The sequence below is a fragment of the Physcomitrium patens genome, chromosome 12 (genome assembly GCF_059467195.1).
Source record: "Physcomitrium patens ecotype Gransden chromosome 12, ASM5946719v1, whole genome shotgun sequence".
NCBI lineage: Eukaryota > Viridiplantae > Streptophyta > Bryopsida > Funariales > Funariaceae > Physcomitrium > Physcomitrium patens.
The window spans coordinates 10,623,550-10,647,058 of NC_143421.1; the positions used below are offsets into that span (position 1 = coordinate 10,623,550).

General features: G+C 39.6%; 1 protein-coding gene and 1 long non-coding RNA gene across 7 annotated transcripts; both read right to left on the minus strand.

Moving 5' to 3' along the window:
• Positions 1 to 3,267: 3,267 nt before the first annotated feature.
• On the minus strand, positions 3,268 to 4,125 carry LOC149988031 (uncharacterized). The gene is made up of 3 exons (XR_016505800.1): positions 4,077 to 4,125; positions 3,846 to 3,920; positions 3,268 to 3,712 (listed from the first exon to the last, which is right to left on the minus strand). It is a non-coding gene; the product is annotated as an uncharacterized LOC149988031 (long non-coding RNA).
• Positions 4,126 to 16,407: 12,282 nt separating this feature from the next.
• LOC112289404 (protein DETOXIFICATION 16) lies at positions 16,408 to 21,256 on the minus strand. 6 transcript variants are annotated; one of them, XM_024534577.3, is made up of 10 exons: positions 21,010 to 21,246; positions 19,998 to 20,360; positions 19,285 to 19,829; positions 19,042 to 19,128; positions 18,870 to 18,926; positions 18,422 to 18,660; positions 18,098 to 18,216; positions 17,801 to 17,887; positions 17,599 to 17,670; positions 16,408 to 17,419 (listed from the first exon to the last, which is right to left on the minus strand). In XM_024534577.3, the coding sequence occupies exons 1-10, from the start codon at positions 21,181 to 21,183 to the stop codon at positions 17,357 to 17,359; spliced, it is 1,806 nt and encodes a 601-aa protein (XP_024390345.1). In that variant the 5' UTR covers positions 21,184 to 21,246; the 3' UTR covers positions 16,408 to 17,356. The 6 variants fall into 6 exon arrangements, with proteins under 6 accessions (XP_024390345.1, XP_024390346.1, XP_024390349.1 ...); XM_024534578.2 differs by having other exon boundaries at positions 21,015 to 21,153; XM_024534581.2 differs by having other exon boundaries at positions 19,998 to 20,355; positions 21,010 to 21,143.
• Between the last annotated feature and the right edge of the window lie 2,253 nt (positions 21,257 to 23,509).

The window sequence follows — 23,509 nt, forward strand, 5'->3', positions numbered from 1 at the left end:
TCATACAAAATGCAACCTGGGCATAGAACACTGCCTCCACGATCAAGAAACGAAAACACAGGACGGCCTTTTAGTATTAGGGCCTTTGAGAGATTCGAAGAAAGGAGTACACCCATCTGCTTGGTTAGCAGGGTAAGCAACTATTCCAGCCATAGTCCCTCCATATTTGGGAACTACATTTATACCAATTGCTTAATCACAACTTCCCTTGACGATTCTGATAATGTAATAGTCAAGCTGCTTGTTTCCACGAAGAACTGACCCCATGCAGGTACTACTACGCACAATCCCATTAAAAGCTGTAGAACTCTGATCGGATTAGCCCCTTAAATCCCTATTTGGATGCTAAGGATTCAATTTAACTTAATCAAGGATGCCTCCCTGTTTGGTCCTCCGCAGAATCGTCCTAGCCTTCGATTTCTAAACCTGTAGAGGAAAAACAGCGTTTTGCAGGATACATGAGTACATTACGGGAATAAGTTGCTAGACATTTTGAGGCAGCTTCTGACAATTTCTGTAATGTGGGTATGAAATCGTCAAATTGAAATTTGACGGATGTACTCAACCATCAGATTTGGCAAACCCGAAAATTCAAGAAAAAGTCCCAAGAAAATGTGGACACTTCAAAGCATTCCCATTTATCGATTCCTATAGCTCACATTCCTTATATCAAGTTTGTGACGATGAAAGCCAATTCATACTCATTGAAGCTCGTTTTATATGATTGAATTCTAGAATGACAATCCATCTCTTAATGGAGGGAAATGTAACGAGGGTATTAACAACAGTCCATTGGCACTTGGAGACTTGATTTCGATGGTGATGGTCAGCTCGTCTACTTATACCCTGGGAGTTCGCAGTTGTATGTGAGTTAAGTATATTATCCTTCTGCGCTCCTCGAATCCTTCTCTTGATACTTTTGATTTACTTCATTTATGTTTCATCTTGTTGTTTCCTTCACTAGTGTCGATCAGTCCCCTCTTTCTACTTCAAGATAGAAAGAGTGTGTGCTCTTTAAAAACGATCATACGTTGCTTCTATGATTATTGCCTTCCAAGGCTGATGCTTCTTGCGCTTTCTTCAGAGGATGGTTGACGAGGGCAAGAAGACATCGTCTATGCTCCACACACAGTACAGCCCCATATTGATCAATGCAGTATCGGAGCTTGAGAAGTGAAATCCCAGTGGAAGGTGTCCAACCTCATACCATGGGATTTCACATCCAATAAAACGTCCAGTAAGAGTCACATCGGCTGAGGTGGTCAGCGATTGTTAAGAGGGGAGTCAAGGGACCGATGGATGTGCACCCATCTACAGAGATGCCAGAGGCTCGGCATTTACTGTCATGGTCATTCTAGGGTTTGGAGCTCATCTATCCGCTACATAACCCCAACCCTTCCCCTCCTCACTGCCATTTTGCGGCCTGCGGCGCATGGCGTTGGCCTGTGTGGCTCTGTAGAGCCCTGTGGTGGCGGTCATTCGTCTTCTGCTGCTGTTGTGATGTAACATGTTTGACCACAGGTGAGTTAGCCAGGTTATGAGGAAGAATTGTCGCCCCAGTCCTACGCGAGCCGAAGGGTTTCATGAGGACTGACTCTTTACTTTCTAATTCGACGTCGACTTAGGTTATTTTATTGTTTGGGTGCTGTGAGAACCAGTGATGCAACAAAAACCCGAAAGCATCTGATCTCTGTGATGTGCAACCCATCACCATCTTTCGACTGAGGTTCTTTCGATGGTTATACATATCGCCTACATGTACGTTTCTTCGTATCACATGTGTCTGTTTCCAAACGGGGCTCATCATAGGATACATTTTGTGGAGTGTATTGACTCCAGAAAGGTAATGACAAAAACGACAAGTATTCACACATGTCGAACTCACTTGCTGAAAGTATTTCATATTGATATAAAATGACAGAAGGAATACAATAAGTACTCAACAAAAAGTTCAGCTGTCTGCATACTTCTGACGAACAGGATCACCTCAAACTAAAGTTAAACATCTGAAGGACCTTGAGGCAAGCTGCTGGGTACAAAGGAAGAGGGTCCAGATGCACCGAAAACACACTCCCCAAGATTAGATCCATGTTGATGAAACAAATAACTTCCCCTACAATAGATCTGTGACTGATACACTGTCGTGTAACAACAACAACGTTGACCCTGTATCTTTTAATAATGAAGGGATTCTTCTGCTCCAAAGGCGAAGAGGGACGAAAAACGCAGTGGGAGAAAGAAAGTGGGGAAAACGTCGCGGACTCACCGGAATCGCATTTGCCCCGAATCGGGACACACGGGGATTTCTTTCGAACGTGCTTCAACCGTGACGAGGTCTTACGGCATCAGGTAAACATCACAGAAAACGTGGGACCTCCTCCGAGTGAGATCTCCTGATGCCGCAGCTCAAATTGACGCCACATTCAGGGGTACATATCTCACTCTGGATGGTGAGCGGTAGTATTTTTGGCTCCGAGGGGCAGAATCTCAGTCACGATATTTTGGGTCGTTCGGTCTCTCTCTCTTCTCCTCATCTCTCGAGGCTGAGGGATTGATGTTCTGAATGTTAGATTAAGGTAGAATACCCGAATTCCTTTAGTTAGTGACTGGAGTGCAATGTTTCAGATCCAGGAAATCTGGTATGTGATTATGGCTGCGCTATTTCCGAGGCTGAGACTCAGCTGGAGAGTGTACTGCGGCGTTGACTGGGTTGTTTTGGGGGTTGTCTGTGTCGATATCTATAATTGGATTTCGATAGCTTCTGTTTGGAGATCGACGTGAGAGTGAGGTTTAGATGAAGTGATGGTTCTAGTGTTGGTGCAATGGCTTTATTTGTGGCGAGGTTTGTAGACATGGATAACGTCTCCGATGCTTATGTTCTTCGTTGTGTGTCCTGCTCATGGGATGAAATCTTTTACAGATGACAGTATCTTGTAGCGTCGCAGGAAATTATCAGAGGCTGAAATTGTCAATGTTAGAGGATGAGGCTATCAAAACTTACATTCGTTTTGAAATTGAACCTGGTATGTGGCGTTTTTTTTTTTTTCAGAGATTAACCGGCCATGGCACAACCCTCATTGTCAGGCTCAAGTTTCCCAGCTGTTGTCAAATTGGATAAAAGCTGGGGCTCACTCAAACAGGATACCTGGAGCACCCCCCTGGCGGTCTCGGTGCCACAATTTCGATGACATGCCTATCTCCACAAATATACTCTCAGCGAGGCTTTGACCCAATCAATATCCAGGATGGAGCAGAGAGAATGACCCAAACACTGAAAAATGGAATAATTTAGTGAATGGTGTAAGGTGCGCAGCTCTGCAAATATGATACGAAGGAACCCTTGCAAGGTCCAGCATAACCAAACAAGCAGCAAAGTAATGACGCACTGTCAACGTAACCTTTTCCAGCTTGTCCTGAAATAATTTAATCAGAACTCAAACCTATATCAACAACCTCTAAGAGCAGAACTAGAAGCTCCTTCATCAGCATTACATTGTTCCTATCCGGAAGAAAAGCAACAGCACGTGTGTCCGACAGATTTCTCACTATCCACATACTTAACTCGTCATACAAACACTGCATGTTTCAAACGCTGCATATCGAATCGAAGCCACGTCTATATCGGCCACCACCAAAAGACCACATGAAGCCCCGCTGCTGCAAATCATACGGCAGAGAGCAACATCTATGAGACTTCGCGTTTGCTTGAAGCCTGAAAACGATCCCAGCCCAATCAATCCACACTCAGCAACCTCATTGACTTAAAGCATACCGCGACAAGCTCCCTGCATCCTTCGCACTTCATAACCCGCTCTGCAGACAATCGAAGAAAAAAACATACTTACGAAGCACACGTTTCAAGCTTGGATCCCATGCGATCTCGAAATCCCATCTCCCAGGAGGACTGAAAGCTTCCCCAGCTAAACACATAGTAAAACAAATTGTTGTAAGACCTCCAGCAATATCCACCTCCTCTAATTAACCTTCACAGCAATTAGCAGCTCCAAGTGATCCACAACTTGCAGTGATTCTGACAAAACGCTTTTGCAATGTCATGGCGAGGACAAAACACGCACCTTGGACAAAACCCATGCCCGAATCTCAAATCAATAATGCATCCTCTGGCACACTGACATTGTTTTCAAACTGTACCCACCGACTGGGGAACGATACGATTGTCCAGCGGACGGAGAGAACGTTTCTGGACAACGACCTCACTTTACGAAGAATGGACTAATTGTGGACGTGGATCCAACAAACGCTGTCGTTCATAGATTGTTTGGAGCGTCTCATGGTCGTCGTCTTTTAGCGGCTGGCGACCGGAAGTTGGGGAGACAAACAATTGCTGTAAATATGGAAATTAATTTATTTAAATTAAATTTGGAATTCAGCCCTTCTGGAGTCTGCAATTTTTTTCTTTCTCTTGCATGTCATAAATATTTTTAATTTTAATTTTAATTTTAATTAAGTATGATTTTTTTTTTTTTTTTTTTTTTTTTTTTCAACTTATCAATTCATCTTTTTCAATAATGACATGGTGGAAATTAGAAAATAAGTAGCACTCTGTTTAATGATGATATATCAATTTAGAAACTGATAAAAATTTAAATAAAAATTTTAAAAATAAAAGTTGTGTAAAAGTAAAGTTCCAAATACTATGTAATAACAAATGTTTATCATTTTGGTATAAAAATAGATATAATATTCTAGATTCTATTTTTGAAATAACTTTAAAGATTATACATTGTCAAGGACAAAGACTCGATGAGGGAAAATATACACCAAAAGGCTATCTCGATATAATAAGTCAAAATATAAACAAGTACGTATATTAAAAGAAAACTGGAATGGCTATTGCCACAAGACAAGAAACTAAAGACTCTTGAACCTGGACTAGAAGCAAGAAAGGAGTTGACAAGAATGAAGAAGCCTTCACTCTTGTCTCTATATATACTATCTAACTAGGGGCTACGTGGCGACATTCTATAGGACCTCCAACATGTGTTGACTTTGTAGGACACATGCCTTGACTTACAAGGCAAGTTTTTCTACGTGTGGGCCACATAGTTAGCTTGATCTTCAAACTAACAACATGTGTGGCACATGGCCAACTTGTTGATCACATTTCTAATCCAAAAAGTCAATTAAAGACACCTATGAAGTCAAAACAGCGTCTAGGAAGTTTCTAGGAAGCTTCTATATTAAATATTATAGAATTAACTTACTTTTATCTACTTTTACTTACTTCTACCTATTTCTATATGTAATTATTAGCTCACATGATTATGGCCGTGACATTACCCCCCCTTCTAGAGACGAGTTCCACGAGGAGCGGTCATCATATGTTGAGGAAATCTATGATGCGACGAATTGTATTCGCCACATACTCTGATCTCTATTCTCTTCAAAGATGATTGATAGGGCCTCTCAACCATCGGTAGTGTCCCATACCAGGGCGGGAAGACCACCCAGTTATTTGATCATTGTTGAGGCCTTCGTAACTTCCTTCGAATAGAATATTCGGAACACCATCAGGAGTTGTTCCTACCTCTAGCAAAATCACCAAACATCGAGAGTCCCTTTCCAAATCGTGATACCAAACGCGTTGTATCTCACCATCTGTTCGAGGAAGAACATGTCGTTCTTGAAGATCTTCATCTCGATTGCGTCATCTTGAAGGTTGTGACAATCGTAATGTCTCGTCCGGCAGGTCAGCAAACGAAGGTTCTTGAGTTGAATCCGCTGGTTGTTGGCTCTCCATCTAATTAGCGTCACAAATGCAAAGAAGTTACAAACAAGGATAGGAAATTGAATGTTATCTTGCCTCAATCTTGTCTCTTTTATAAGAGAGATTTTCATCTTGGTTTTGATGGATGTCGTTGATGAAAAACTTTGACTTTAGCTGATGCATTTCCTAGATTCCTGGATGGCTCCCATGTGCGTTCACTAATATCATATCCGCGCCAATGAACAAGATATTCCAACTTATTTCGGCGCCGCCTTGAGTCTAATATCTCTTCCACCTCAAATTCTTCATTATTATCTACTTCTATAGGAGGCGGTGGCATTTGTCTTCTTCCTTGTATATCCACTGTCTTATATGGTTCAAGAAGAGACACGTGGAATACAGGATGGATCTTCATTGACTCCGGTAGATATAACCGATATGCAACTGGGTTGATCTGTTCAGAAACAGAAAAGGGGCCAAGCCTACGATAGTCCAACTTGTCACAAGGTCGAGTAGTCTTGATATTGCGACGAAGTAGCCATACCTTATCACCCACGTTGATTTGTGGTTGCTCCTTACGATATAGATCTGCGTTTATCTTTTGTCGTTCTTGAGCTTCCTTCAATTACGTCTTCATTATTGCATGTAACTTTGACAACCGATTTGCCATATCTTCTGCTGTAGGATTATCAATTTTTGAAAAATCAAAAGTATCAAGTCGTGGATGATAGCCATAATTGGCAAAGAAAGGTGTTTGTTGCGTGGAAGAATGTACCGCATTATTATAAGCAAACTCTACCAATGGCAGAAGGGTTGTCCAATCATCTTGTTGGTAGTTGATAGTACACCTTAAATATTGCTCCAAGACTTGATTTACGCGCTCTGTTTGTCCATCAGTTTGAGGATGGAAAGCCGAAGATAGCTTTATGTCCACTTTTAAAATCTTGAAAAGGGTCCTCCAAAATCTTGACACAAATTGAGTTCTCCTATCCGATATGATATCTTTAGGTAATCCATGATAGCGATAGATATTATCAATGAAAAGCTTAGCTGTTTCTTCACCTGTGATAGATTTTGTACATGGCACAAAATGTGCCATCTTGGTGAAACGATCTACTATCACAAATATAGAATCATAAGATCTTGAGCTTGGAAGATCTGTGATGAAATCCATAGAAACAGAAGACCATGGTTGTTCTGGTATAGGTAATGGCTGAAGAAGTCCGTAAGGTCGATGACGAGGAATTTTTGATCTTGAACAAATATCACATGATTGTACAAAGTCTTTGACTGACTTCCACATTTGTGGCCACCAAAAATCTCTTGATATGAGTTCCAAAGTCTTATTATATCCAAAGTGCCCTTCTGCTGGAAAGTCATGATGTGCTTGAAGAACACATAAACGTGCTTCTCCTTCTGGAACATATAGGCGTCCTTCAAAATATAATAGATTATTCTTGAACTCGAACTTAGAAGGATCATGAGACTTGGAAGAATTATTCTCGATATCATAAACAAGAGGGTCTGAGGACATATTGGACTGGATTTGCTTGAGAAAAGTTGAATCAACAGTCAATGTTGATTTCATTGCTCGGAGATGAAATTGCTCCGGTTTCAAGAGGACCGTTCTTTGTTGCTCAAAAGCTGCATCTCCTTCTTTTGGTGCAAAATAAGAACGTCTAGATAGGGCATCGGATAAACCTTGTTGTTTTCTTGGCCGATAAGTGATAATGAACTCGAATCTTGACAAAGACATACTCCAACGAGCTTGACGACGATTCAACACGCGTGCTGACATGAAATACTCGAGGTTCTTGTGATCTGTATACACAGTGACTGGACTAGAAGCACCTTCTAGATAATGACGCCATTCTTGAAAGGAATCCACGATCGCAAGAAGTTCTTTATCGTGGATCTCATAATTGATCTCGGCTGCTGAGAATTTTCTTGAATGAAAAGCTATCGGATGAAGTTTGTCATCTGTTCCCATTTGTGATAAAATTGCACCCAAGACAAAATCTAATGCATCTGTTTCCATAAAAAATGCCTTGGAAAAGTCAACACGATATAAGACTGGTGCAGAGACAAACGATGTCTTCAAGGCTTCAAATACTGCTTCTGCTTCTTGATTCCATTGAAATTTATCTTTACTAGTCAAGCGTGTAAGTGGAGCTGCAACTCGTGAGAAATCTTTGATGAAGATCTGATAATAATTGGCAAATCCCAAGAAACATTGGACATCTCTTACCGTCCTTGGAATCTTCCAATCCATGATTGTTTGGACTTTCTTAGAATCCATCATGAGACCATCATTTGAAATGATGTATCCTAAAAAGTCAACTTGAGTAGTGTGAAATACACACTTTTCCATCTTGGCGTACAATCCTGTATCTCTAAGTTTTTGTAATACTTGACGAACATGTATTTTATGTTCTTCGATGTTCTTAGAATAGATCAGGATATCGTCTAGATAGCAGACGACAAAATTGTCTAAGAATTCACGAAATACATCATTCATGAGATGTTGAAAAGCAGCTGGTGCATTCGTGAGTCCAAAGGGCATGACATTGTATTCGAAATGTCCATACCTGGTTCGAAACGCAGTCTTCCATTCATCTCCTTCTTTGATCCGTACTAGATTATATGCTCCTCTTAGATCTATTTTTGTATAGATCTTAGCTTGATTCAACTGGTCAAGGAGTCCTGATATCAAAGGTAATGGATACCTGTTCTTGATTGTGATCTTGTTGAGTCCTCGATAATCAACACTCATTCGTAAAGATCCATCTTTTTTCTTTACGAATAGAATTGGAGCTCCTGCTGGAGATTTTGAATGGCGTATGAAATTCTTCGCTAAATTCTCGTCAATATATGTCTTGAGTTCAGCCATCTCATCTTGCGATAAACTGTAAATTGGTCCAAATGGTGGCTGAGTTCCTTCCTTGAGGTCGATTGAACAATCATATGGACGATGCTCAGGAAGAATATCTGCATTTTTTTTCTCAAAAACGTCTTGATACTCCTGATATTGACTTGGAATGCCACTTGAAGTCTTTACGTTTTCAGAAATAGGTGCAGCATAAATAGCAAAAGTTGATCTTTCTTTTGCTGTGTGTATAAATGCTTTTGCACCTATCAGTACGGGTTTTACTATACTAGACTTATAATTTTTTACTTGGTTTGTAGAACTATTAATAACGCTCTGGGAAAAGTCAAGTTTATGTGAATTCCAATCTATTCGAGGGTTATATTTTTCTAGCCAGGATAAACCTAAAATAACTGGATTGGACGGGGATTTAATTATGTTAAAAGCTATGTAGCTATCATGACCGTCTATTGTTACTTTTATAGGATGAGTTTCATGAGTGACATCTCCAGAAGACAAGGGACGACCATCTATGACTTCTACATGTACTGGTTTAGGTTTCTGTACAAAGGGTATTTTACGACTTTTAACAAATTGTTCATCTAAAAAATATGCTGAGGCTCCCGAATCTAATAAAGCAGAGGCTTTGTAATTCTTAGGTCCTAAATATAAGTCTATTATAAAACAAGGAGAGGGTTCTGAGGAGAGGATAGGACCTTCATTAGGAATTGTATAAGGTTCCAGCTGCACGGTCCCTATTGTAGCTGGACGAATCCGTTTTCCGACATGTTGTCTTCTTTGACCGTCGTACCCCTCATTTTATAGTTGCGTCGTTTCTTTGGACAATGTTGAGCAGTGTGCTTAGGTTCTCCGCAATATAAACCTAATCCTTCTTGACGACGACGAATCTTTTCTTGCTCAGTTAGAGGTTTAAAACGTACCGCGTCAATTTGCATGTCTTCTACTTCTGAATGTACGTTTGGCAAAGATGTTGATGTTGCCATTGAGTAATAATGTTGAGGTTCCCGTGAATGATTCTCAGATCGAAATTCAAAAAGTCGATTATCACATTTTATCGCAAAATCGATTGCTTGACTCAAAGTTTGAGGATCAGGTAAGTTGAGCATCAATTTCTTTACTTTGTATTGCAATCCATAAAGAAATTGACTGATGAGTGCAGCATCATCCCACTTGATGTCAATTGCAAGTTGTCGAAATTGTGAAGCATATACTGTTACTGAGCGATTTTCTTGTCGCAGAATTCGGATCTTATTTGTTGCAACACGAGTTACATCGTGTTCACCATACATAGATCGAAACTCCGCCAAAAAAGCTTCCAAATTGTCCAATATTAGATTTCGTTGTTCAAGAAAAGACGAAAACCACGATAATGCAGAACCAAAAAGTAGAGTGCCAATAAACCTGACTTGTGATCCTGGAGTTGGATAGCTTTGCGGTTGAAGTTCAATTGTCAATTGTACTTGATTGATGAACCCTCGAAACTTTGATCTCGTACCATCAAATTTCTCAGGTAAGGCAATTCTTGGTTCTCTAGTACTTATAGAGTGTTGTACAATTGGAGAAGGAACGTGATTTGTTGTAGATGTTGAAGCAGCTCCGATCATCTCTATATCTCCACTTTCTGCTATTCTTGTTCTTTCCTGTGTTGGTGAATTGAGTTGATGCATCGCAAGCATTAACTCCCTCATTTGCTCTTGCATTTGTGCCATTGCACTCTTCATTTCAACAAGCTCTGCCATAATGACACTAAGAAGAAAAATTTGTTTGATATTGCTCATGACAAAAGAAAAGAAAGACTTGATAACAAAGAAGATACTAAGAACAATATCAGTTTAGAAGTGGGTAATCCGCAAACTTCTAATACGCTTATGTCTTGTCAAGAGAAAGGGGTAATCCACTCTTACTCAAGAAAAAACAAAGCTCTGATATTGTAAGTGTACTCTTGTCAATCTGTCAAGGACAAAGACTCGATGAGGGAAAATATATACCAAAAGGCTATCTCGATATAATAAGTCAAAATATAAACAAGTACGTATATTAAAAGGAAACTGGAATGACTATTGCCACAAGACAAGAAACTAAAGACTCTTGAACCTGGACTAGAAGCAAGAAAGGAGTTGACAAGAGTGAAGAAGCCTTCACTCTTGTCTCTATATATACTATCTAACTAGAGGCTACGTGGCGACGTTCTATAGGACCTCCAATATGTGTTGACTTTGTAGGACACATGCCTTGACTTACAAGGCAAGTTTTTCTACGTGTGGGCCACATAGTTAGCTTGATCTTCAAACTAACAACATGTGTGGCACATGGCCAACTTGTTGATCACATTTCTAATCCAAAAAGTCAATTAAAGACACCTATGAAGTCAAAACAGCGTCTAGGAAGTTTCTAGGAAGCTTCTATATTAAATATTATAGAATTAACTTACTTTTATCTACTTTTACTTACTTCTACCTATTTCTATATGTAATTATTAGCTCACATGATTATGGCCGTGACATTACCCCCCCTTCTAGAGACGAGTTCCACGAGGAGCGGTCATCATATGTTGAGGAAATCTATGATGCGACGAATTGTATTCGCCACATACTCTGATCTCTATTCTCTTCAAAGATGATTGATAGGGCCTCTCAACCATCGGTAGTGTCCCATACCAGGGCGGGAAGACCACCCAGTTATTTGATCATTGTTGAGGCCTTCGTAACTTCCTTCGAATAGAATATTCGGAACACCATCAGGAGTTGTTCCTACCTCTAGCAAAATCACCAAACATCGAGAGTCCCTTTCCAAATCGTGATACCAAACGCGTTGTATCTCACCATCTGTTCGAGGAAGAACATGTCGTTCTTGAAGATCTTCATCTCGATTGCGTCATCTTGAAGGTTGTGACAATCGTAATGTCTCGTCCGGCAGGTCAGCAAACGAAGGTTCTTGAGTTGAATCCGCTGGTTGTTGGCTCTCCATCTAATTAGCGTCACAAATGCAAAGAAGTTACAAACAAGGATAGGAAATTGAATGTTATCTTGCCTCAATCTTGTCTCTTTTATAAGAGAGATTTTCATCTTGGTTTTGATGGATGTCGTTGATGAAAAACTTTGACTTTAGCTGATGCATTTCCTAGATTCCTGGATGGCTCCCATGTGCGTTCACTAATATCATATCCGCGCCAATGAACAAGATATTCCAACTTATTTCGGCGCCGCCTTGAGTCTAATATCTCTTCCACCTCAAATTCTTCATTATTATCTACTTCTATAGGAGGCGGTGGCATTTGTCTTCTTCCTTGTATATCCACTGTCTTATATGGTTCAAGAAGAGACACGTGGAATACAGGATGGATCTTCATTGACTCCGGTAGATATAACCGATATGCAACTGGGTTGATCTGTTCAGAAACAGAAAAGGGGCCAAGCCTACGATAGTCCAACTTATCACAAGGTCGAGTAGTCTTGATATTGCGACGAAGTAGCCATACCTTATCACCCACGTTGATTTGTGGTTGCTCCTTACGATATAGATCTGCGTTTATCTTTTGTCGTTCTTGAGCTTCCTTCAATTACGTCTTCATTATTGCATGTAACTCTGACAACCGATTTGCCATATCTTCTGCTGTAGGATTATCAATTTTTGAAAAATCAAAAGTATCAAGTCGTGGATGATAGCCATAATTGGCAAAGAAAGGTGTTTGTTGCGTGGAAGAATGTACCGCATTATTATAAGCAAACTCTACCAATGGCAGAAGGGTTGTCCAATCATCTTGTTGGTAGTTGATAGTACACCTTAAATATTGCTCCAAGACTTGATTTACGCGCTCTGTTTGTCCATCAGTTTGAGGATGGAAAGCCGAAGATAGCTTTATGTCCACTTTTAAAATCTTGAAAAGGGTCCTCCAAAATCTTGACACAAATTGAGTTCTCCTATCCGATATGATATCTTTAGGTAATCCATGATAGCGATAGATATTATCAATGAAAAGCTTAGCTGTTTCTTCACCTGTGATAGATTTTGTACATGGCACAAAATGTGCCATCTTGGTGAAACGATCTACTATCACAAATATAGAATCATAAGATCTTGAGCTTGGAAGATCTGTGATGAAATCCATAGAAACAGAAGACCATGGTTGTTCTGGTATAGGTAATGGCTGAAGAAGTCCGTAAGGTCGATGACGAGGAATTTTTGATCTTGAACAAATATCACATGATTGTACAAAGTCTTTGACTGACTTCCACATTTGTGGCCACCAAAAATCTCTTGATATGAGTTCCAAAGTCTTATTATATCCAAAGTGCCCTTCTGCTGGAAAGTCATGATGTGCTTGAAGAACACATAAACGTGCTTCTCCTTCTGGAACATATAGGCGTCCTTCAAAATATAATAGATTATTCTTGAACTCGAACTTAGAAGGATCATGAGACTTGGAAGAATTATTCTCGATATCATAAACAAGAGGGTCTGAGGACATATTGGACTGGATTTGCTTGAGAAAAGTTGAATCAACAGTCAATGTTGATTTCATTGCTCGGAGATGAAATTGCTCCGGTTTCAAGAGGACCGTTCTTTATTGCTCAAAAGCTGCATCTCCTTCTTTTGGTGCAAAATAAGAACGTCTAGATAGGGCATCGGATAAACCTTGTTGTTTTCTTGGCCGATAAGTGATAATGAACTCGAATCTTGACAAAGACATACTCCAACGAGCTTGACGACGATTCAACACGCGTGCTGACATGAAATACTCGAGGTTCTTGTGATCTGTATACACAGTGACTGGACTAGAAGCACCTTCTAGATAATGACGCCATTCTTGAAAGGAATCCACGATCGCAAGAAGTTCTTTATCGTGGATCTCATAATTGATCTCGGCTGCTGAGAATTTTCTTGAATGAAAAGCTATCGGATGAAGTTTGTCATCTGTTCCCATTTGTGATAAAATTGCACCCAAGACAAAATCTAATGCATCTGTTTCCATAAAAAATGCCTTGGAAAAGTCAACACGATATAAGACTGGTGCAGAGACAAACGATGTCTTCAAGGCTTCAAATGCTGCTTCTGCTTCTTGATTCCATTGAAATTTATCTTTACTAGTCAAGCATGTAAGTGGAGCTGCAACTCGTGAGAAATCTTTGATGAAGATCCGATAGTAATTGGCAAATCCCAAGAAACATTGGACATCTCTTACCGTCCTTGGAATCTTCCAATCCATGATTGTTTGGACTTTCTTAGAATCCATCATGAGACCATCATTTGAAATGATGTATCCTAAAAAGTCAACTTGAGTAGTGTGAAATACACACTTTTCCATCTTGGCGTACAATCCTGCATCTCTAAGTTTTTGTAATACTTGACGAACATGTATTTTATGTTCTTCGACGTTCTTAGAATAGATCAGGATATCGTCTAGATAGCAGACGACAAAATTGTCTAAGAATTCACGAAATACATCATTCATGAGATGTTGAAAAGCAGCTGGTGCATTCGTGAGTCCAAAGGGCATGACATTGTATTCGAAATGTCCATACCTGGTTCGAAACGCAGTCTTCCATTCATCTCCTTCTTTGATCCGTACTAGATTATATGCTCCTCTTAGATCTATTTTTGTATAGATCTTAGCTTGATTCAACTGGTCAAGGAGTCCTGATATCAAAGGTAATGGATACCTGTTCTTGATTGTGATCTTGTTGAGTCCTCGATAATCAACACTCATTCGTAAAGATCCATCTTTTTTCTTTACGAATAGAATTGGAGCTCCTGCTGGAGATTTTGAATGGCGTATGAAATTCTTCGCTAAATTCTCGTCAATATATGTCTTGAGTTCAGCCATCTCATCTTGCGATAAACTGTAAATTGGTCCAAATGGTGGCTGAGTTCCTTCCTTGAGGTCGATTGAACAATCATATGGACGATGCTCAGGAAGAATATCTGCATTTTTTTTCTCAAAAACGTCTTGATACTCCTGATATTGACTTGGAATGCCACTTGAAGTCTTTACGTTTTCAGAAATAGGTGCAGCATAAATAGCAAAAGTTGATCTTTCTTTTGCTGCGTGTATAAATGCTTTTGCACCTATCAGTACGGGTTTTACTATACTAGACTTATAATTTTTTACTTGGTTTGTAGAACTATTAATAACGCTCTGGGAAAAGTCAAGTTTATGTGAATTCCAATCTATTCGAGGGTTATATTTTTCTAGCCAGGATAAACCTAAAATAACTGGATTGGACGGGGATTTAATTATGTTAAAAGCTATGTAGCTATCATGACCGTCTATTGTTACTTTTATAGGATGAGTTTCATGAGTGACATCTCCAGAAGACAAGGGACGACCATCTATGACTTCTACATGTACTGGTTTAGGTTTCTGTACAAAGGGTATTTTACGACTTTTAACAAATTGTTCATCTAAAAAACATGCTGAGGCTCCCGAATCTAATAAAGCAGAGGCTTTGTAATTCTTAGGTCCTAAATATAAGTCTATTATAAAACAAGGAGAGGGTTCTGAGGAGAGGATAGGACCTTCATTAGGAATTGTATAAGGTTCCAGCTGCACGGTCCCTATTGTAGCTGGACGAATCCGTTTTCCGACATGTTGTCTTCTTTGACCGTCGTACCCCTCATTTTATAGTTGCGTCGTTTCTTTGGACAATGTTGAGCAGTGTGCTTAGGTTCTCCGCAATATAAACCTAATCCTTCTTGACGACGACGAATCTTTTCTTGCTCAGTTAGAGGTTTAAAACGTACCGCGTCAATTTGCATGTCTTCTACTTCTGAATGTACGTTTGGCAAAGATGTTGATGTTGCCATTGAGTAATAATGTTGAGGTTCCCGTGAATGATTCTCAGATCGAAATTCAAAAAGTCGATTATCACATTTTATCGCAAAATCGATTGCTTGACTCAAAGTTTGAGGATCAGGTAAGTTGAGCATCAATTTCTTTACTTTGTATTGCAATCCATAAAGAAATTGACTGATGAGTGCAGCATCATCCCACTTGATGTCAATTGCAAGTTGTCGAAATTGTGAAGCATATACTGTTACTGAGCGATTTTCTTGTCGCAGAATTCGGATCTTATTTGTTGCAACACGAGTTACATCGTGTTCACCATACATAGATCGAAACTCCGCCAAAAAAGCTTCCAAATTGTCCAATATTAGATTTCGTTGTTCAAGAAAAGACGAAAACCACGATAATGCAGAACCAAAAAGTAGAGTGCCAATAAACCTGACTTGTGATCCTGGAGTTGGATAGCTTTGCGGTTGAAGTTCAATTGTCAATTGTACTTGATTGATGAACCCTCGAAACTTTGATCTCGTACCATCAAATTTCTCAGGTAAGGCAATTCTTGGTTCTCTAGTACTTATAGAGTGTTGTACAATTGGAGAAGGAACGTGATTTGTTGTAGATGTTGAAGCAGCTCCGATCATCTCTATATCTCCACTTTCTGCTATTCTTGTTCTTTCCTGTGTTGGTGAATTGAGTTGATGCATCGCAAGCATTAACTCCCTCATTTGCTCTTGCATTTGTGCCATTGCACTCTTCATTTCAACAAGCTCTGCCATAATGACACTAAGAAGAAAAATTTGTTTGATATTGCTCATGACAAAAGAAAAGAAAGACTTGATAACAAAGAAGATACTAAGAACAATATCAGTTTAGAAGTGGGTAATTCGCAAACTTCTAATACGCTTATGTCTTGTCAAGAGAAAGGGGTAATCCACTCTTACTCAAGAAAAAACAAAGCTCTGATATTGTAAGTGTACTCTTGTCAATCTGTCAAGGACAAAGACTCGATGAGGGAAAATATATACCAAAAGGCTATCTCGATATAATAAGTCAAAATATAAACAAGTACGTATATTAAAAGGAAACTGGAATGACTATTGCCACAAGACAAGAAACTAAAGACTCTTGAACCTGGACTAGAAGCAAGAAAGGAGTTGACAAGAGTGAAGAAGCCTTCACTCTTGTCTCTATATATACTATCTAACTAGAGGCTACGTGGCGACGTTCTATAGGACCTCCAATATGTGTTGACTTTGTAGGACACATGCCTTGACTTACAAGGCAAGTTTTTCTACGTGTGGGCCACATAGTTAGCTTGATCTTCAAACTAACAACATGTGTGGCACATGGCCAACTTGTTGATCACATTTCTAATCCAAAAAGTCAATTAAAGACACCTATGAAGTCAAAACAGCGTCTAGGAAGTTTCTAGGAAGCTTCTATATTAAATATTATAGAATTAACTTACTTTTATCTACTTTTACTTACTTCTACCTATTTCTATATGTAATTATTAGCTCACATGATTATGGCCGTGACATACATATATATACAGATTTATCATGAAATATCAAAATCTTTTAAGATTGGCTTTATATACTAATAGCACAAATAACTTAACATATTACACATTATGATAATACACATATATATATTGAGAATATGTTCTTAAAATTAAAATTCAAAAATTAAAAAATATATATAAACTATTTTTTTAATAAAATAAACTAGAAATTTTATTACATATCATTAAAAATTATTTAGATTATTTTAAATTCAAATTTATAGAATATTTTTTAAAATAAAAAGATAAATAATATAAAAACTATAAATATTAAAAATTAAAATGCAAGTTGTGAGCGACATCTTGAAATAATTATAAGATTTTATATATTTTTATCACAAGCTTTCATACTATGAAGAATATTCGATTTAGGACTCAACAAAGGTGATGAATTTACAACGCTCGAGGGCAGTCTTCCAAGCTCTTTGGTAATTGCTCCTCCTCCTCTAGAAGGGGCTGCAACGAGATGACCAATGCAAAAGAGGATTGTGAGAAGTGGCTTTTCTTGTTCAAAGATGGTTTTGCCATGGGTGGCAGTACTGATCACTACCCAGTCGGTGAAAATCCACATGCAGAGTCAATCGCATGATCAGTACAAAATAGACTTTTTTAACGTGTAGAAAAGTGACACAAACCTTGAGCATAGGCGGTGCCGAAACGGGTAGCCGTGACTTGTATGAATGTGACCGCAGCACTGCTTCCTGTGCCTGCAACCACATAGCCCCAAAATCATCAGGAAACTGTCTCAGATTTGCTTGTCAGGACTTGTTTCATCTCAAAGATCACTTGTTTGTAGTGTATGTGAGGTAGAAGCGTGAGGTTGAGTTGAATCTGTACCAGCTTATCCCAGTCTGTGCTGAGAATGATGCTGATGAGGATTATGGTTTGTGTCAGAAGGGCGACACCCATACCCAGCCACAAACCCTAGAAGTGCACGTCGAGAGCATTTTGATCAGTCTCACATCGTGCAGCCAGTCTCGTTACTTGTGTGCACGATAGTGCTAGGGGTGAAGATGGAGTTTGGCATACACCGCAAGCAAGTCGCCGTTGATACAGCATCGGGTTGAAACTGGAAACAAGATGAGCCACAATCCACTGTGTTTCATGGCACAAATTTGGAGTTCTTGATATTACCTTTGAATCAGACCGGAACAAGAATACTGATATCAGCGCGGTGGGTAACCCAACACCGTAATAGGCTCCCAAATTAGCAATAGCACCCGCACGTTGCCATCCAACACCTCTCATCACTCCTGCAGTTTATTGCAATTCAGTACAGCAGATAAATTGGTCACCTACAACTATTAACATAAGAATTTCCAAGAACTTGTATTTCCTGAAAATAGTTATCAGGGTGATTTCGAGCTAATCATCGCCCTGTTACCTTAATTCTGCTTACCTCTTCTGAATAGAAACCTTTCCAAAGCGTGCTTGGACCTGAAAGAAATGCCAACACACCTGAAAGAACGGCTTGGCAGGCATAGAGAACGGCGAGTACTGCGAGATATGGTGCAGTGTGAGCCACGAGCTGCGAAACTTCCAAGTCGCTGGTGAAGGCATTCCCCCAAACGTCTCGAAGTAAGTAGATGGAACTGGCCACAGATACACCATTTGCTAATCCAATAGACACGGATACAGCCACAGCGGAGCGTGCTGCATGTGCCTTTCCTGCTCCAAGTTCATTCGAGACTCGAACACTACAAACAGCGCGGTAAAAGAAGTAAAAATTAACTCAATCGAACGACCAACCGCACCCAATTTATTAGCACGATTGTGTTGGATGCATAAACGTCGTGACCCAATTCGGATTTTCTTTAACACTGCTCTTTGATTCGCAGACTATGAATGGAAACTCTGTCCTGTTGCCACACAATGTCTTAAGGAATGTTAAGTGTTCTGAAGGTACCTGGTTGCGACGCCGAGAGCCTGCGCAGTCAGGTTCGCTAATGAAAGCAGGCCGAAACTGCATGAATCAGCAACCATGGCACCGCTAGCTTACGAAATTGATAAAGATTACATCTGGAGATTTTAACACACGAATTCAGCACGAAATGGAGGGATAAAAGTAGACGACTAACCAGATGGTGAAAGATGAGACGTTTAGTTTGGCGTTAGGAATCAGCCCCGACAACAGCGTCAGAATCTCATAAGACCATGTCTCCAAGCTAAGATGGGCATGGACAAATCATCAATAGCGTTTGTTAGCTACGCTCTCCATTCAAAAAGTAAGAGAATATATAAATATATATATATCTATGAATAAAAAAAAACCCCACCCAAGATGACATACAAAAGAAGTTGAGAAAAAGATAAGAGCATACCACATCATCGTCGCCGACGGCACAGCGAGACGTAAAAATTCACCGAAGTCCTTGAACGCTTCCATTGAGAATGAGGTAAATGTGTTCTCAAATCGAGGAGAAAATCTTACGAACGCAAAGAGAAGGCATAAATTAATGAAGATAGATATATTCATCGCCATGGCTGCACCATGGAGGCCAAAACCCACTATGTCGATGAAAAGCCAGCAAAGTCCCACATGTAATACTGCGACCAGTCCCATGGAAACCATTAACTGGAACACTGCTCCTTGAGTTTGGAAGAACTTAATGAGCGGCATCAGTACTCCAAACATGATCAAGATCGGGTACAGCAAATAAGTGAAGGTTTGTGCAGCTTCGGCAATTACGGGGTCTTCGCCCACGGCGACGAGGATGCGGGCCATGTTGAGCCAGACAAGGCCGATGGGCAAGGCTACAAGAGTCAAAATGAAAACCGCTCGTTGCAAGTAGATTCCTAGCAGGTCGTACTGCTTCGCTCCGTGGGCTTGGCCACATAACGTCTCTAGGGCGCTTGCCAATCCCGTCTGCAACACACGATCATGAATCGATCAGGTCGGAGACACTGAAGGAAACATTGTTTTTTTGTTCTTTTTATCATCGAAGGAATCCATTTGCAAAGTTAATTACAAATGAACGCCCTGTTCCTTTTGTTGAACTGCATCGGATTATCAGGAAATCTCCGTTGTTTTTACCAGTATGGTGTAGCCAGTGATGCCGCAGAAGGAGTTGGCCAACGTCATCGCAGCTAGAGAAAAAGCTCCGAGATGACCCACGAAGACAACACCCCCCATAGTCATTATGTACTGCATCGCATACATAACCATGATGGGTCCTGCCAACCAGAGCTGCTCTCGTACCTCTCCCCACACCCACTTCGACATGCCCTTCGCCTCGACGTCATGGCCGACTGGGTTGTTGCCGAGTCCATCGCTCAATGTTCGAATTACTGAACTGTAATTATCTACGACCGTAAACACCGTTGGGGTGATCGATGGAGGGTAAACATCACCGTTTTTAAGCGGCTCCATGAAGTCTTCACCGATCGTCATACTGCTCTGCAATTGACCACGTCAACCTTTTAATTGATACTGCAAAAGTACTTAATGCATAAAACAAGCGTATGTAATGCACCAAAGGGACGAAGTTCAGTTGCAAACAGCTCCTCCCCGCTTGAGGAGTCCCCACAACATCACCAACGTGCACTAAAACGAGCAACAAATGGCTGGAACAGAGTGCCATTGAGATAACTAGAAAATCACTGTCAGATCGAAGACAAGATTCTGAAGCTCCGAGGACCTCCGAGTTGACGACAGCTTTGGAAACACTTCAACTACGCATCGATCTCCTCGCACGATCACATGGCAAACTGCAACGACTGACACAGGACAGGCTCAACAGTGCAAAGCAAACGCAGGAGCCAGAGGAGACGGGAACGATGTTTGATCGCAAGGTCGCCTTTATCAGAAACAAATGATGAAAAAACCTGCTATGTAAGATGTTTTGGCCCCAAGTCGAAATACTAAAATTGTGGCAGATTCGGGAAAAATGCAAGCAAGGACTTCAGCATGTAAGTGCAAACATTGCATAAAACTCCTCAACACAGAAAATCTAGGAACTGCGGTCATCGACGCATTCGAAAGAGGTTTGGTGAAGAAGACCGCTGGCTACATGCAATCGGCACCATTCAACTCACAAACTACAGACCTTACATTCGCTCACGAGACCTCTGCAAGCTTCGATTGCGACATGCAGAGAGGAGTCCGTAACCGAGGATAACGACAGAGACACGGTGCCGGAATCTGCAAGAGGATGTACAACACAACAGCGGACGATCAAAGTCATGCCGAGGCAAACCAGTCTTTGCTTCGACAACAGCATCACGAAGTGTATCAACTAAGTCAGCAGCAAATTCTCATCTCGATAAAGTGGAAGATGGCCATGAGTACATCTCCGATCTCGGGTACGTATAATTTCTCTGGGCGTAACCACCAAGGTCCTGGATACTGCCCCCTCGAAAACTATTACATAGTATTGTTCTTTGTTTTTTTCTTTTCTAGATTCCAGCGCCACGCCGTCAGAGACATCGGCAGCAGATTTCCCCACCCCCCCCCCCCCCCCCCCTAACTGCAAAGTCACCTCACTTCGTTCAAAAGCTGACACTCTTATTGGAACTATGCTCGGAATCATTCAAGGCAAAAATTTATGAGCCGCAATCGGGGGACTCCGTAGATTTCACTTGGTGAGGAAATCAGAGGTTATTTCATCAATTTGGGGGGTGCATGCTTCGAAGGATCAGCATCGCATCGCCGGCTGGAGCCCACTCTTTTTTTGTTCGCAATCTGGCAGACTAACCACTTCTGTAGAGCCTGAGATCATGCTTCGGCATGTCGTTTGCTTGAGTTTCTCCAACTCAGCAATTTTGCATGCCATGCACACATCCTTGGCTCGATAACTATTTATTTGTTTATTTATTTGGACAAAGGAAACTCTTAGTGAATCTATTACAATATGTGTTTGTAGGGGTGTGGATGGTTTAGTGGTTAAAGAAGTCAGTCACTATTGTCATACTTGAGAGTAATCAAAAGGTTAACATTTTGTAATGAAAAGTGTTGAGGGAGATTGATTATAAACGAACTTAGTTATGTCAACTGTGGATGGAGTTAGGAAGTTACATTTTTGGGTGCGTTTTAGATAACATTGAGAATATGAGGATGTCATGCATTAAAAAATTTGTCATGTATTTTAATGTTTTTATCCATTCGTACAACTCAAAGATTATTTAGTCACACTACCCACAATGAACACTGCTTTTATTCAAAATAAATTAACAAATAAGATACTATACTCATTTATATTAAAGATCCTCCTGTTCTTTGATGATATGAAGGACCCTGTTACTCCACAAATGCCTGATTTTCGACACAAGTCAGAGCATCACATAGACAGATATTTAAAGTATGAGAACAGTAAAAGCTAGGCCACTCTAATTGAGTTGTTAATATATATATATATATATATATATATATAAACACACACACACAGAGGTGGCTTTTCATCATCGAAAATTTGGAACCATCGTAAAATCTTATTCTTTCAAGCTACTGGCCTGGATAGGGTTTTAGCACTAGTCTAAGGTTAGACAATCTTAAGTCCACATTTCTGAAACGTTTGTATCTTCAACCAACAAATCATGAGGATCCTTCAACACCTCCACTCCTCTTTCTTCTTTTACATAAAAGAAGTTCATTTTATAAAATAATGGGTACATTTGAATAGAAGTTGAATCAATGTTTGATTGATGTAGCCTAACAGCCATTTTTCAAAACTTTCTAGGACCCTCCTTAATATACGTTCTAATTCTTTCCTTTCTTCTCTTACACGTGGAATCTATTACAAATCTCAAATTGAAGAGTAGTATATCATGTTATGTTTCCGGCCCTAAATCTTAGCAATTGTGTAAATATTTACTTAACAACTTTCTTGTTGTTTTGAAATTAGGCTTTTATTCCAAGAGTTGCCTACAAGATTAACTAAAAACATGTAAAAAAGTAGAAAGAAGAGGAAGACGAAGATGAACCCAAAGTAATCACTTCTTTGAAATTTTAGGCAATTATTTTGAGTTGATAAGTATAAAGATTGAGAAGATTTAAGTTTGTATTAGATGAATCCATGTTATTGCCATAGAAAGTGTAACTCAAATAGAGCATTTTTTGAGCCAAAGAATATTTTTTAAATACAAATATAATATAATACAAATAGAAAGAAATAAAATATAGAATGGAGCTTTGAGCTATGAAGTAAGATAGGTAAATTTGTGCCATTGTCATAGATAATATACAAAAAAAGTAATTAATTTTGTTCAAGGAATTACTTGTGAAAATATTAAAAAGAAATTACATTAAAAAATCATAAAAATATATTAAGGCATATAAAAATGTATTAAATTTAATAAATAAATAAATTAAAGATTAAAAATACAAAAAATAAATTATTGATATTTATTTAATTAAAACTTTTGAAAAAAAATAATTTAGCATGGAATTTAAATTTTCGTTTTTAGTAAGAAGAATCTTGATAGAATATGAGGAAGTGCACCAAGAGAGTACTATATAAAGTTGACCATGGAAAAAAATAGGTTGTTGTAGATCCAAACTAATGTGCTTCACCAATTGTCCTTGGAATTTATTTATTGTTATTGCAAATG